General features: G+C 38.0%; 1 protein-coding gene and 1 long non-coding RNA gene across 2 annotated transcripts in view; one reads left to right on the top strand and one right to left on the bottom strand.

The window, feature by feature from the left end:
* Nucleotides 1–16351, top strand: part of LOC132346597 (uncharacterized) — a 35674-nt gene that overhangs the window by 7161 nt on the left and 12162 nt on the right. The window lies entirely within an intron of this gene.
* Nucleotides 1331–16351, bottom strand: part of GMCL1 (germ cell-less 1, spermatogenesis associated) — a 56631-nt gene continuing 41610 nt past the window's right edge. The window contains 4 exon segments of the mRNA NM_001101983.2: nucleotides 1331–3326; nucleotides 3329–3414; nucleotides 13467–13554; nucleotides 15843–15988. Of these exon segments, the coding sequence (NP_001095453.1) occupies nucleotides 3320–3326; nucleotides 3329–3414; nucleotides 13467–13554; nucleotides 15843–15988 (327 nt within the window). The 3' untranslated portion in view covers nucleotides 1331–3319.

Genomic DNA, 16351 nt, shown 5'->3' with positions numbered 1-16351 from the left:
TATCTCTTCTCTTACTTGGGTTTCTCTTACCTTGGACCTGGGGTATCTCTTCACGGACACCTCTAAGGCACATTAAACATTAAGCATCTGTGACTCCTACAAATGTACTATCTTGAGACTTGGTTAAATTGTTTTACCTTTTCTAGTCCTATTTTATGTAAAATCACCAGTCTTTACAAAAGCATCCTACTTTTAATCTTTACAGAGGGCTTCCCTGGTGGCTCAGATAGTAAAGCATCTGCCTGCAATGTGGGAGACACAGATTCAATCCCTGGGTTGGGAAGATCCCCTGGGGAAGGAAATGGCAACCAACTCCAGTACTCTTGCCTGGAAAATTCCATGGATGGAGGACCGCCCCCCGCCCCGTCCACAGGGTCGCAAAGAGTTGGACATGACTGAGCAACTTGACTTTATCTTTACAAATGGATGCATACTATTGAGTCAGTAATTTCACCACCAATTAGATATAGTTTGACCACTAGTTAATAGAGGTTGATGATGTTTGAGGTTTTCTGTTTTTGTATCCTTTTATCATGGACTTTCAGAAGAATTGCAAACTCTGTGGTTGGGAGGAAACTACTGTGACTTTTTTAATGTAGTTAATGGATTTAGGTCCAAATTACTTGAAGTTATGATTCAACACATCATTCTAGGTGATTGATAAATTATCTACCATTTGCATTCTATTATCCTTTTCTATTCTTTACATGGGTTCATCTTTAAGGGAATATAATTCCTGACAGTTTCAACGTTAACAGTCCAATATTCTAGAGCACCTCTGTTCAACAGAACTTTTTGCAATGATGAACAGACTATATTTGCACTGTCCAATACAGTAGCCACTAGTTACTTGTGGTTAACTAAGCACTTGGAATGTATCTACGTGGCTGAGGAAGTAAATTTTAAGTTCTATTTATTTTTAATTAGCTTTGATAGCCACAGTGACTCTGGTGACCCTATTTTTACATCTGATGTTGAAATTTGCTTATTAATGATGGCAATCAATCCTCTTTAAAGACTTTGAAATGTGATAAAATGTTGGCTACTAAATGCTTGGTAAAAAACCAATGACTACCACTAATCATTTAATTTTGCCTACCTTGCTAAGTTTCAAGCCAAATTTTTGAAAAAGAAAGGTATATTTATATATCTCTAGTAATTTAGCATGGAACTCTAGAGTATTTCCTCATAAGGACCTCTTCTTTACTGATAGCCAAGTAAAAATAATTATTAGTTGGCTAAATATTGTTTTCTAGCCCTTGCAGCTTAAAAAAAGACTTGGCAAAGGTTATAAGGCAAAAGGTGACCAACACAAAAATCTTCATATATATTAGTTGATATAAGACTCCAGCTGATACTTAATACTTTATTAAGAAGATTCCAATTAAAAAGAATGAAAAGTATGCAAAGTATTTGGTAAGAAAACAAAAGCAGATCTTTACTATCAGTGTGGAGTACTAGCTGACAATTACTGGTTTCTCCAGTGAGACTACAACCTACTTGTGACTGAAGAAATAATTCTTTTGTTTGTAAGCAATTTGGCTAGGAAACAAACAAGGGAAAGGAACCATATATAATTCCACTTTGATCAATTCATACAAGTGAAATGAAATAATTTTACTAATATACTCAAACTTTAATTATCTTTACTCCCAAGGTTTGTAAAAATTCAGTTATTTAAATTTGATTTAAATTTGGTATTTATATTTTTAATATGTAAGGGTAAGGAATCTCTGATGTTACAATAAGACAGGAAAAAAACAAAAGCATCTCATGAAAGAGATACAGCCAAATACAAAAACAAGAAATGTAGTCTCTTGATACAGCCAAATTATTGTATTAAAACCATTCAAACTACAGTTCTAGGGGTAGAGATAGGGAAGGCATTTAAAAGCTTCCTTTAAATTCACCATGAGGATCAATTTTGAAAGGACAAAAGTGATTTATGATCTATGGACATATCGCTAGGGAATAAAAACTAGCAATGAGTTCTAAAAGTTAAATCTAACTATAAAAAATTCAAACTTGGAAAAAAAAATTCTGGTTTCAACTGAGTTATTTTTTTGGTTCATTTTATATGTTATTTATTCTTTCTCCAAATGAGTATTTATTATTTGTACAGGTACACAAAAGTAATTCCCATTTTTCTTAAAACATACTAAAAATATTTATTAACCACAAAAAATACTCACTTTGACTTGAAAAATGATGAGCATGGCTATTTTCAAAATAGCAGTAAATGCAAGAACCGAACATATATAAATCATGAAAAATGTACATCTCATTTTTGACAAAAATAAGTTCTATTTATACATTAATGCTTTATTATCAGCTTCTATATGATATCCTCCGACCTTATTTACATTTACTATGAGATTTCTAATATTATGTGTAACTCAAAGGCACTCAATTCGGAGATTATAAAGTCCTGAGATTCCCAACTAAAATTTGAAAATAAATAATTCAAAGACCACAGAATATGAAAATGTTTAACGTATAATATTTGGTATATAAATAATCTGTGACCTAATAATAAAGTTGTACAGAATGTCAAAGAAAAGACCATAAAAGGCAAAGGAATATCCTTGGAATCAAACTAATTTTCTTCCCCTATTCAAGATCATTTGAAAGCCTGAAGCTGATTTTTTTCTTGTTAAAATTCTAGGAAAGCAAAATAAAAAAGCATGAAAATGCTTAAGTTAAATAAAAGTTCCTCAGCTTAGTCTTCAAAACCATGAAAAAATATTTAATGACTAATAACATATGTAGACTAGAAGAATATCTGACTAGTAGGAGGAATCATAAAGAGCAGCTGGAAAAAAAATTAAGGACAGCTTTAAATATACCAATTGAAAGAGCATTTATAATTGGCCAGATTATTCCTTTAGCATTCTTTTAGTCAGATAAAAATGAAACTAACAGATGGATAATTGAGGTTCATTAACATTAAGTAGGATCAAAGTTCAAGCTGAAAACTGACTCTATGTATGGTTGCAGAGAAATGGGAAATTTACCTATAGCAATTTTCTACTGATGCTAAATTAAAAAGCATGAGTTGATATCTTTATTAGCAAATGGTTTGACAGATATTCTCTTGGCTTTAAAATGCTTTTCCATATATGCATAGAAATGTAATGAGGATAAGAATAGTCTTCTGTATTATCTGTACAGTTCGTAAGGCCTTTGTCATTGTTAGTCACCTTAGATGTGAATATCTGCAGGGCCATTAAATTAAAGCTGGCAAAAAAGTTTTCAAAGTGCTACTGTTTCCAACTGGTGAGTTCTTCAGTTTTCTGGATTTTCTGGATGATGACTATTTTCAGTTCTTTTTTCTGGCGATATATACAGGAAGTTACAGCAGATATATAAAGGGAAGATCAGAAGCCTGCTGTCCAAGTTCATCACTACTTGTTCCTATAAAACAAATTTGTTACTTTAATGATAATAGTAGTAGTATAAAAATAAAACAGAGAACCAACTGTTGAATTGAGTGAACTAAAGGTTAGTATGGTGGTTAAAAGTTTGCATCTGAAATCTGACAGTCTCTGTTCAAATCTCAAGACTTCCACCCACTAGCTTTGTGACCTCAGGCAAGTCACTGACTTTATCAACTGCAGCTTCCTCACTGTAAAAGAGGAGAATAACCAGTCCATAGGATTATACTAGGATTAAATGAGACAATGCACATAGAGGGCTCAGCAAAGCCAGCTATATATTAAGTTACCAATAACGGTAGTTATTTTCATTACTGGAAAATTTCTATCAAGTACCTACATATTTTATGAACAGATAACGGCCCAGAAATACAGAGAATTCTCATTTGGTTTCTATGTCTGATGGTCTTTATGTGCAGCAAATACTTGATGGGAGTCATTATTGTCACAACAATAAGCATGGCCCCTTCCCACCCTTGTCTAAGATTTCCCACCATCTCTAATGCAAACAAGTTATTTGTCTCTTGGAACCTAAAATACATTACCATGTAAAATCAATTTCAAGTTCAGTTACATCAATATACATGAGAGCAACTTGAGATTCTAGAGACAGGAGTTGATACTACACCTGAGAGCTACAAATATAACCCTCACTCACTCATGTTACAGATCTCTGGAACCGTTTACCAGCAGGTTTTCATGAAAAGAATAAATCCTTTTAGAGTATAAGCAGGAGCCCTGAAATGGGAACTCCTCTATTTTTTCAATAGTTGGATATATTCTCTGAACTAATATGCATTTGTTTTATCTTTATACATTCTGGAGAATATACTTTTTAAAAAAAGTTAAAAAAATATTTATTTTTGACTGTGCTGGGTCTTTGATTCTGTGTGGACTTTCTCTAGTTGTGGTGAGTGGCGGCTACTCCTCATGGTAGTACACAGGCTTTAGGCGAGCGGTCTTCAGTAGTTGCAGCTCATAGGCTCAGCAGTCACGGCTTCTGGGCTCTAGAGTATGGGCTCAGTAGGTGTGATGCACGGGCTTAATTATCTGCGGCACATGGAATCTTCCCGGACCAGGGATCAAACTCATGTCCCCTGCACTGGCAGGCAGATTCTTATCCAGTGTACCACCAAGGAAGTCCCTGAAGAATATACTTTTAAAATACTGTTTAAATCTAGAATTTTATATTATTTACTGAAGCATGTGTTCCTACTAAGGGACTAAAGAGGGACTAAAACTGCAACATTTGAGTGACAGACAAAGGCTCAGCTAGATACAGCTTCTGTGTTGGGGGAGCAGCAAGATAAATTTGGATAAAGAAGGCAGGGAATAGAAATGTTACACACAGACACACACACTATAGTCTCCAAATTGGGCAAAGTGGTATTTTGTTGTTTAAGTGAACAAATGGATATGATGACAAGTCAGATGAGGCATCACCTGGGCTGATGGTGCAAACAGGGCTGGCAGACAGCAAGCATGTCAAAGCACAGTTGACCTTCAGATGCTTAAGTCACCCTGGACTAGTCAACATGTGTAGCAATAACCTGACTCAAGGCAGATTTACTAAGTCTATTGAGGACAAAGGCTTTGATGATGTGTGTATCTGATGATAAAAGCAAGATTCTCTACTCACAACTCTTAAGAAAATTAGCATTCTGGTATATAAATATAGTTAAGGTTGGTGGGGGAGAGTAGGTCAAAGACCCAATTCTGGGGAAAGAGAGCCATGCAGATATCACTTGGGGGCTGAATGGACATACCAATTTCTGATTATAACACTGTACTAATCCCCATTTCCCGTTCATTAGACACCTAATTCTTGCTTTCTTAAAACCTTTAATGCCGCCCGATGGCTCAGTTTATATCTATACATGCACCTTTATCTTTAGAAAAGCTCCATTTTCCTTCTTCCACTATGGCATGGGAGCAGTGAAGCCCATACATCACAGCATCAGACATAGTGGTGGTATCTTCCTAGTTTTCATCTGTTTCCAGACTGTTTTTTCTATCTTCTCTGCTTCTCTGAGGCTCATGTTACTTATTTCTACTATAGCTCTATTATTTCTAAATTCCAGAATCCTTAAGTCCAACTCCTTACTAGAAATCTTCGCTTAGACATAAAGCAACTCAAGTTTAAATCATCAGCTACTGAATACTACCTACCGTTTCCATTCTTTTTGGGCCGTCAGTGCTGTCATGCTTGCAACTGGTTTTGATTCCCCATCCTAGTTCTTAAATACTTCATTCCAGGTTACTTTTTTTGCCCACCCCTTAAATACCAAGGCTCCCTAGGTTTCCATCCTGTCATATTCTCAACATAATTTCCTGTAGGTTGTCTGATCCAATCGTTATTCCTAGCCCAGGCACTGCTGATAAACGCTAGACCCATTTATCCACCAGTGTTCCAATTTTTACCTCAGTGCCCTCAAATCAAATATGCTTTAAACAGAATTCATCATCTCTTTACCCCCAAGTCATGTTCATTTTCCTTCCTATAATTCAAATATAAGGGAAAAAAGTTTCCCAAGTCACAAAGCCAGGTACTATCTCTGACTACTTTCTTCCTCACGCTCACACACACTTAAGCATCAAATTCTACCAAGTGCACCCCTTAATTTTGAGAACCTATCAACATCTCTTCACCCCATTACTATCCTCCTTAAGTTGAGGTTCTCGTTGTTTCTGATCTGGGTTACAGCAAGAGCATCTTTTTTTTTTTTTTAATTGGATATTGGTTTATTTTTTTAAAGGGTCTTTACTGAGGTATAAACATACAAGTTACATAAAATATACAATAAGTTCTACTACATGTATATACACTTGAGAAACCAGCATACTCAAGATAATAGACATATCCACCCCCATCCATCCCCCTCAGTGTCCTTAGGTTCCTGATGCTTCCTCCACCCTCTGGAAACCAACTGCCTGCTTCTGTTCCATAGTCTGCCTTTTCTAGGGTTTTAAATAAAAAGAAGCATACAGAATGCACTCTTTTTTGTCTCACTGCTTGCATTTAGCTTAATTATTTCATCCATGTTCTGTGTACCAGTAATTCATGCTTTGTTTACTGCTGATAATTTGGATTATAGCAATAGTTTCTAAAAACTGTCTTCTTGCCATTATCATGCCTCTAAGCTCAAAATGAATTCTAAAGACCTAAATGTAAGATCAGAAACCATAAAACACTAAGAGGAGAACATTGGCAGGACATTGTATAAAATATAAAATCATAGCAAAGTCCTCTATGACCCACCTCCCAGAGTAATGAAATAAAAACAAAAATAAACAAATGAGACCTAATTAAACTTAAAATCTTTTGCATGGCAAAGGAAACTATATAAACAAAGTGGGAAGACAATCTTCAGAATGGAAGAAAATAATAGCAAATGAAACAACTGACAAAGGATTAATTTCCAAAATATACAAGGAGCTCATAAAACTGAACACCAGAAAAACAAACAACCCAATCAAAAAAGTGGGTGAAAACTTAAACAGATATTTCTCCAAAGAAGACAAACAGATGGCTAATAAACACCTGAAAAGATGCTCAACACCACTCATTCAGTTCAGTTCAGTTCAGTCGCTCAGTCGTGTTCCAACTCTTTGCGACCCCATGAATTGCAGCATGCCAGGCCTCCCTGTCCATCACCAACTCCCGGAGTTCATTCAAACTCACGTGTATCGAGTCAGTGATGCCATCCAGCCAATCTCATCCTCTGTCGTCCCTTTCTCCTCCTGCCCCCAATCCCTCCCAGCATCAAAGTCTTTTCCAATGAGTCAACTCTTCGCATGAGGTTCCTTCCAAAGAATACCCAGGACCGATCTCCTTTAGAATGGACTGGCTGGATCTCCTTGCACTCCAAGGGACTCTCAAGAGTCTTCTCCAACACTGTAGTTCAAAAGCATCAATTCTTCAACGGTCAGCTTTCTACACAGTCCAACTCTCACATCCATACATGCTACTGGAGATCAGTGGAGAATAACTCCAGAAAGAATTAAGGGATGGAGCCAAAGCAAACACAATACCCAGTTGTGGAGTGACTGTGATAGAAGCAAGGTCTGATGCTGTAAAGAGCAATATTGCATCAGATCAGATCAGATCAGATCAGTCGCTCAGTCGTGTCCGACTCTTTGTGGCCCCATGAATCACAGCACGCCAGGCCTCCCTGTCCATCACCAACTCCCGGAGTTCACTCAGACTCACGTCCATCGAGTCAGTGATGCCATCCAGCCATCTCATCCTCTGTCGTTCCCTTCTCCTCCTGCCCCCAATCCCTCCCAGCATCAGAGTCTTTTCCAATGAGTCAACTCTTCGCATGAGGTGGCCAAAGTACTGGAGTTTCAGCTTTAGCATCATTCCTTCCAAAGAAATCCCAGGGCTGATCTCCTTCAGAATGGACTGGTTGGATCTCCTTGCAGTCCAAGGGACTCTCAAGAGTCTTCTCCAACACCACAGTTCAAAAGCATCAATTCTTCAGCGCTCAGCCTTCTTCACAGTCCAACTCTCACATCCATACATGACCATAGGAAAAACCATGGCCTTGACTAGACGGACCTTTGTTGGCAAAATAATGTCTCTGCTTTTGAATATGCTATCTAGGTTGGTCATAACTTTCCTTCCAAGGAGTAAGTGTCTTTTAATTTCATGGCTGCATCACCATCTGCAGTGATTTTGGAGCCCAAAAAAATCAAGTCTGACACTGTTTCCACTGTTTCCCCATCTATTTCCCATGAAGTGATGGGACCGGATGCCATGATCTTCGTTTTCTGAATGTTGAGCTTTAAGCCAATTTTTTCACTCTCCTCTTCCACTTTCATCAAGAGGCTTTTGAGTTCCTCTTCACTTTCTGCCATATGGGTGGTGTCATCTCCATACCTGAGGTGATTGATATTTCTCCCAGCAATCTTGATTCCAGCTTGTGCTTCTTCCAGTCCAGCGTGTCTCATGATGTACTCTGCATATAAGTTAAATAAACAGGGTGACAATATACAGCCTTGACGAACTCCTTTTCCTTTTGGAACCAGTCTGTTGTTCCATGTCCAGTTCTAACTGTTGCTTCCTGACCTGCAGATAGGTTTCTCAGGAGGCAGGTCAGGTGGTCTGGTATTTCCATCTCTTTCAGAATTTTCCACAGTTTATTGTGATCCACACAGTCAAAGGCTTTGGCATAGTCCATAAAGCAGAAATAGATGTTTTTCTGGAACTCTCTTGCTTTTTCGATGATCCAGTGGATGTTGGCAATTTGGTCTCTGGTTCCTCTGCCTTTTCTAAAACCAGCTTGAACATCTGGAAGTTCACGGTTCACATATCGCTGAAGCCTGGCTTAGAGAATTTTGAGCATTACTTTACTAGCGTGTAAGATGAGTGCAATTGTGCGGTAGTTTGAGCACTCTTTGGCATTGCCTTTCTTTGGGATTGGAATGAAAACTGACCTTTTCCAGTCCTGGGGCCACTGCTGAGTCTTCCAAATTTGCTGGCATATTGAGTGCAGCATCTTTCAGGATTTGAAATAGCTCAACTGGAATTCCATCACCTCCACTAGCTTTGTTCATAGGGAAGCTTTCTAAGGCCCACTTGACTTCACATTCCAGGATGTCTGGCTCTAGGTGAGTGATCACACCATCGTGATTATCTTGGTCGTGAAGATCTTTTTTGTAGTTTTTCTGTGTATTCTTGCCACCTCTTCTTAATATCTTCTGCTTCTGTTAGGTCCATACCATTTCTGTCTTTTATCAAGCCCATCTTTGCATGAAATGTTCCCTTGGTATCTCTTATTTTCTTGAAGAGATCTCTGGTCTTTCCCATTCTCTTGTTTTCCTCTATTTCTTTGCAGTGATCTCTGAGCAAGGCTTTCTTATCTCTCCTTGCTATTCTTTGCAGCTCTGCATTCAGATGCTTGTATCTTTCCTTTTCTCCTTTGCCTTTCGCTTCTCTTCTTTTCACAGCTATTTGTAAGGCCTCCCTAGACAGCCATTTTGCTTTTTTGCATTTCTTTTCCATGGGGATGATCTTGATCCCCGTCTCCTGTACAATGTCACGAACCTCCGTCCATAGTTCATCAAGCACTCTATCTATCAGATCTAGTCCCTTAAATCTATTTCTCACTTCCACTGTATAATCATAAGGGATTTGATTTAGGTCATACCTGAATGGTCTAGTGGTTTTCTCTACTTTCTTCCATTTAAGTCTGAATTTGGCAATAAGGAGCTCATGATCTGAGCCACAGTCAGCTCCCGGTCTTGTTTTTGCTGATTGTATAGAGCTTCTCCATCTTTGGCTGCAAAGAATATAATCAATCTGATTTCGGTGTTGACCGTCTGGTGATGTCCATGTGTAGAGTCTTCTCTTGTGTTGTTAGAAGAGGGTGTTTGCTATGACCAGTGTGTTCTCTTGGCAAAACTCTATTAGCTTTTGCCCTGCTTCATTCCGTATTCCAAGGCCAAATTTGCCTGTTACTCCAGGTGTTTCTTAACTTCCTACTTTTACATTCCAGTCCCCTATAATGAAAAGGACATCTTTTTTGGGTGATAATTCTAAAAGGTCTTGTAGGTTTTCATAGAACCGTTCAACTTCAGCTTCTTCAGCATTACTGGTTGGGGCATAGACTTGGATTACTGTGATACTGAATGGTTTGCCCTGGAAACGAACAGAGATCATTCTGTCATTTTTGAGATTGCATCCAAGTACTGCATTTCGGATTTTTTTATTGACCATGATGGCTACTCCATTTCTTTCTTCTAAGGGATTCCTGCCCACAGTAGTAGATATAATGGTCATCTGAGTTAAATTCCCCCATTCCAGTCCATTTTAGTTCGCTGATTCCTAGAATGTCGACGTTCACTCTTGCCATCTCCTGTTTGACCACTTCCAATTTGCTTTGATTCATGGGCCTAACATTCCAGATTCCTAGGCTTCAGCAATATGTCTACCGTGAACTTCCTGATGTTCAAGCTGGTTTTAGAAAAGGCAGAGGAACCAGAGATCAAATTGCCAACATCCACTAGATCATGGAAAAAGCAAGAGAGTTCCAGAAAAGCATCTATTTCTGCTTTATTGACTGTGCCAAAGCCTTTGACTGTGTGGATCACAATCAACTGTGGAAAATTCTGAAAGAGATGGGAATACCAGACCACCTGATCTGCTTGTGGTACATACATACAATGGAATATTACTCATTCATAAAAGGAATGCATTTGAGTCAGTTCTAAAATGTGGTGGATGAACCTAGAGCCTATTATACAGAAGGAAGTAAGTCAGAAAGAGAAATATCATGTATTAACCCATATATATGGAGAAAGATGGTACTGAGGAACCTATTTACAGGGCAACAATGGAGATGCAGACTTATGGACACGGGCAGCGGGGGAAGAAGGAGAGGGTGGGACAAATGGAGAGAGTAACATGGAAGCATATACACGACCATGTGTAAAATAGACAGCCAATGGAAATTAGCTGTATGACTCAGGGAACTCAAACCTGGACTCTGTAACAACCTAGAGGGGTGGGTAGGGGTGGGAGGGAGGTTAAAGAGGGAGGAGACACATGCATACCTACGGCTGTCTCATCCTGATGTATGGCAGAGGCCAACACAATATTGTGAAGCAATTTTCCTTCAATTAAAAATAATTAAAAAAAAAAAAGACAAACTACAGGACAAAAAAAAAATGATGTTGCACGTATACATTTATTGACAAGAAAAGCTACATACAGCAAAGTGGGAAAAAAGCAGGTTACAAAGTAGTTTAACTATAAGATAAAATTCTGGAAAAAGAATATAGGAGATGAAAAAAGTGTCATCTCTCAGCGAACCATGTATGATTTTTTCCTGTTTATTTTTATTTTCTATTTTTCTATAACAAATCTCCATAAGCTACATAAAATACATATATGCAACTCCCATAGCTCTCTACAGATCTCGGAAAAAGTCCAAACTCAATCCATAGCCCATCATGCCCTGCTCTACTCCTGATCTCATTCTCTTTCAAACCTCTCAGTTCCTTGAAGGACCCATATGCTCCCTGGGCTCCATCTGAGGATTGGTTCAGGTATCCATTCACTTTTCAACTTGTCCAGAAGAGGCTTTCCGGAGCTGTCCCTCACCACTTCCCAACACCCAAAGGTTAGAGATATCTCCCCTCAATGTTAGTCTTTGAGCCCATCTCTCTTGTGCTACTCAGCTTTATAACATAAGCCTCTCTTCATATCCTCCACTTCTAGCATAAAACCTAGCATGTAACAGGGACACAAATGTTTGTTGAATGAGCAAATCAAGGAACACTAGGAATACAAGTATCTTGGCCTGGTGATTTTTAATTAAGTCTCTGGCTGCTTTCGTCCATGACAGTGTTTTTTTAAGGAAGTTCTAAGTTGAAGGCAAAGACAGACAAATGTTCATGCAGCTCCAGAGGGTGTGAGAGAGACCAGTAGAGAATTTTAGTGGAGGCAGATTTGAACTTATTATGTATCTGCCTTGTCATTTCCTACCTCACATGACAGAGTCAGCTTTTCATCCCTAAGAGTTCTAACAGTGGTTAAGACCCTCCATAAGAATGCTGTTAAAGAAGTTCTCATACAAGGCAGGGAGGTCAGATCTATCACTTCCAAGGCTGCTCCATGCAGTGCTAAATTCTGATATTCTATGATAGGCTCTTCAGTCTGAGGAAAACTGCTAACTTCTTTGTGTGTGTGTTTTGCTTTTTGTTTTTTTCTTTCAAAACTGCTAACTTCTAATAATTTATGTAAACTATAGACTCTTGATGGAGAAGGCAATGGCACCCCACTCCAGTACTCTTGCCTGGAAAATTCCATGGACAGAGGAGCCTGGTAGGCTACAGTCCATGGGGTCGCTAAGAGTCGGACACGACTGAGCAACTTCACTTTAACTTTTCACTTTCATGCATTGGAGAAAGAAATGGCAACCCACTCCAGTGTTCTTGCCTGGAGAACCCCAGGGACGGGGGAGCCTGGTAGGCTACCGTCTATGGGGTCACACAGAGTCGGACACGACTGAAGTGACTTAGCATAGCATAGCATAGCATAGCATAGACTCTTGAGAGTCCCTTGGACTGCAAGGAGATCCAACCAGTCCATTCTGAAGGAGATCAGCCCTGGGATTTCTTTGGAAGGAATGATGCTAAAGCTGAAACTCCAGTACTTTGGCCACCTCAGGTGAAGAGTTGACTCATTGGAAAAGACTCTGATGCCGGCAGGGATTGGGGGCGGGAGGAGAAGGGGACGACAGAGGATGAGATGGCTGGATGGCATCACTGACTCAATGGACGTGAGTCTCAGTGAACTCTGGGAGTTGGTGATGGACAGGGAGGCCTGGCGTGCTGCGATTCATGGGGTCGCAAAGAGTCAGACACGACTGAGCAACTGATCTGATGTGATAGGCTCCAAACCCTTTATAAACACAGTATATCCTTTGAAATGATGGTTAGCTGTACTAGAAACAAACTTCCTTGATTTTTAACAGCTCTCATTTTATTTTTTGAAACTGGTTTCCTTTGGCATCATGACATTTTGAAACTTATACACGCATGTGATATATGAAGAAACAAAAGGTCTCAGATAATTTTAGGAACACTGTAGATGTCTGTCATTTTAGAAACCGACTATGCTAGCAGATTAGGTTCTCTTAATATCCAGGATCTATGGAAACTTAGCGGATTGTTTTTAAGGTCTCTCTTATTAATGTATAAATAAATGCAATAATGAACACAATGGAGAAAACAATTAAGAGTCATAACTTTTTGAAGATCATGTCCAGGATGAATAATTATTTCCATACTGTCAACTTTTTCCTGCCCCTCCAATCAAATTGTGTTTCCTTCTTTTTTGTCTTAGTGACACTTCTGCTAGAATGGAGTAAACTTTGAATGAGTAAACATGGCACTTCCATCTTTACCTTCAAAAAACTCTCAAACCAATCTTTAAGTCAAATATTAAAATCTTACGAATTTTCAAAAAGGAGTCAAAAGACAAATACTACAATAAAAATTTAACAGAAAAGTAATCAGACATACCTGGTCCTTTTCAAGTGTAAGTATCTGATAGCCAGTTGTTCTACTGCATATTAGTTTTCCACTGCTATCAAAAGAGGCCAAACGTAATCTAGAATACACACACAAGCACAAAAATAAATAATGATTTTTTAAAGCACACATTAAATAAGCCCTACCTTACTTTAATTTATACTTTTTTCTTCCATATTCTTTTACTTTAAAATTTTTATTTATTTATTCTCTAGAAGTGTTTTATTTGATAATACTTTGCAAAGTTTTTCCAAACTATAACTGATTCTGTTTATATTTTTAAGCTTGTGCTATTATATACATCTGGGATATAAAAATAATTTATGTTATGCCTTTTTATTGTGATAAAATATACATAAAACTTACCATTTTAAACAAGTTTAAGTGTATAGTTCTTGACACCAAAGACATTTCACACTGTTCTGTTTTAGTCAATACCACCACTCATTGGAAAAGACTCTGATGCTGGGAGGGATTGGGGGCAGGAGAAGGGGACAACAGAGGATGAGATGGGTGGATGGCATCACTGACTCGATGGACGTGAGTCTCAGTGAACTTTGGGAGTTGGTGAGGGACAGGGAAGCCTGGCGTGCTGCGATTCCTGGGGTCGCAAAGAGTCGGACATGACTGAGAGACTGAACTGAACTGAACCATCCATCCATAATCTTCACTTCTTCCCTAAATTAAACTCTGTACCCAGTTACATGAATTCCCCATTTCTACCTCAGCCCCTGACAATCACCATCCTATTTTCTGTCTCTATAAACTCATCTACTCTATGTACCTCATGTAAGTGGAATCACACAGCACACGAACTTTTGTTAACTGGCTTATTTCACTTAGCATAGTGTCTTCAAAGTTCATGTTACAGCACATGTGAAAATTTCCCTCCACTTTCAGGCTGAATAATATTGTTTTAGGTATATGCCATGTTTTATCTGTCCATCTGTTGACACTTGGGTTACATCCACCTTTTGACTACTGTGAATAATGTTGCTATGTATACAAATATGTTTGAGTCCTTGGTTTCAATTCTCTGGGGGTAAATAACCAGAAGAGGAATCGCTGGGTGATATGGTAATTCTGTTTAATTTTTTGAGGAAATGCCATACCATTTTCTACAGAGTATGCACCATTTTAAAATTCCTAAATTTATCCACATCTTTACCAACACTTTTGTTTTTGATATTAGCCATCCTAACAGGTGTGAGGTGATGTCTCACTGTGGTTTTGATCTGCATTTTCCTAATGATTAGTGATGCTGAGCATCTTTTCATGTGCTTATTGGTCATTTGTACATTTTCTTTGGAGAAATATTTATTTAAGTTCTTTGCTCAATTTTGAATCAGTTTTTTGTTGTTGTTATGGAATTTAGATGTTCTCTATGTATTCCAGATATTAATTCATCAGATATATGGTTAACAAATATTTTTTTCCTATTCCACGGGTTACCTTTTCACGTTGTTAAGTGTCCTTTGACACATGATTTAATTTTGATAAGTTCAACATTTTTTTGTTGTTGTTATTGTTGCCTGTGTTTTGGTATCATATTGAAGAAATCACTGTCAAATTTAGTATCAAAAAGCTTTCTTCCTGTTTTTTCCCAAGAGTTATTTTATTGTTTTGGCTCGTATGTTTAGGTCTTTGATTCATTTTGAGTTAATTTTTGTGCACGGTGTAACTTAAATATGACTTTCCAGGTGGCACAGTGGTAAAGAATCTGCCTGCCAATGCAGGAGATAAGAGTTTGATCCTTGGTATGGGAAGATCGCCTAGAGAAGCAAATGGCAAGCCACTCCAGTATCTTGCCTGGAAAATTCCACAGACAGAGGAGCCTTGCCGGCTACAATCTGTGGGGCCACAAAGAGTCTGACATGTCTGAGCATACACACACACAAGGTAGACATGAATCCAGGACTTTAAAATAATCTGTTCAATAAGCTATTTTCTAATTTGCCAGCATCCTCTCCAGAAAAATATTGCCAGCTCAACTATTAGGCAAAGTTGAACATCTGAAATCCTACAGAAAGTTAAGGATAGTATGAGACATGTTTTCCTATACAAGTACCTTGTTATATTTCCAATTTGGACCTTTTTGGATTAGCAGCAAGGCAATAGCTTTAAGCCCAGTATCAACCCTATACCATTTATATTTTAGCACATTCTTTCTTCCTGATACATTAGATCTAGGGTTTATACTTTTGACTATTAATACACTTTATAAGAATAGAGCCTTATCATTGCCTTCCCGTTTCATTGTATATTGTATCTTACCAAAGTTCTACCACTGTTGGTATAAATTATGGTTTTATTTCATTTTTATAGTTCTGGAGTGAGGAAGAGTGAGGTGGTAAAACTTCATCCTACCTAAATGCTATGCTCCTTCGAGGCTGTAAACTGACAGATCCACTACATGGCTGATTCAGTGTATTGCGTTTGAAAATGATGTATCGATTGGTGTAAGTTACAAGCAGGTCAAAGCCAAAGTTAAAACCTGTCCACCGCCAGCAGTACTGAAATACAAAAGAGAAAGATTTACTTCATTTTATCATATTAGCAAGTCAAAAATTAAAAGATCAAAATGTCTTTTCTTTTTAAAATTCATTTCAAATATTCCTGTATCATGGTTTCCTAATTTTGTCAGTGCCTTAAGACTTACCACACAGAATACATATAAAAGGTTTGCTACACAAACATGGTGTACATCAAAGCCAGCAAAAGCAGCCTTTATGATCATTATTCCTTAAGGTACTTTCTTAATATTGTCTCTTTATGATCTATTTCATCAACTCTCCACACTGTAATTTTATCATAACTAATATGGCTTTTTACTACAATTCTAAGGAGGTGTATAGGTTCGGAAACTAGGAGTCTAG

This window comes from Bos taurus, chromosome 11 (assembly GCF_002263795.3).
Source record: "Bos taurus isolate L1 Dominette 01449 registration number 42190680 breed Hereford chromosome 11, ARS-UCD2.0, whole genome shotgun sequence".
NCBI lineage: Eukaryota > Metazoa > Chordata > Mammalia > Artiodactyla > Bovidae > Bos > Bos taurus.
This window is presented reverse-complemented; position numbering and strand designations above follow the sequence as displayed.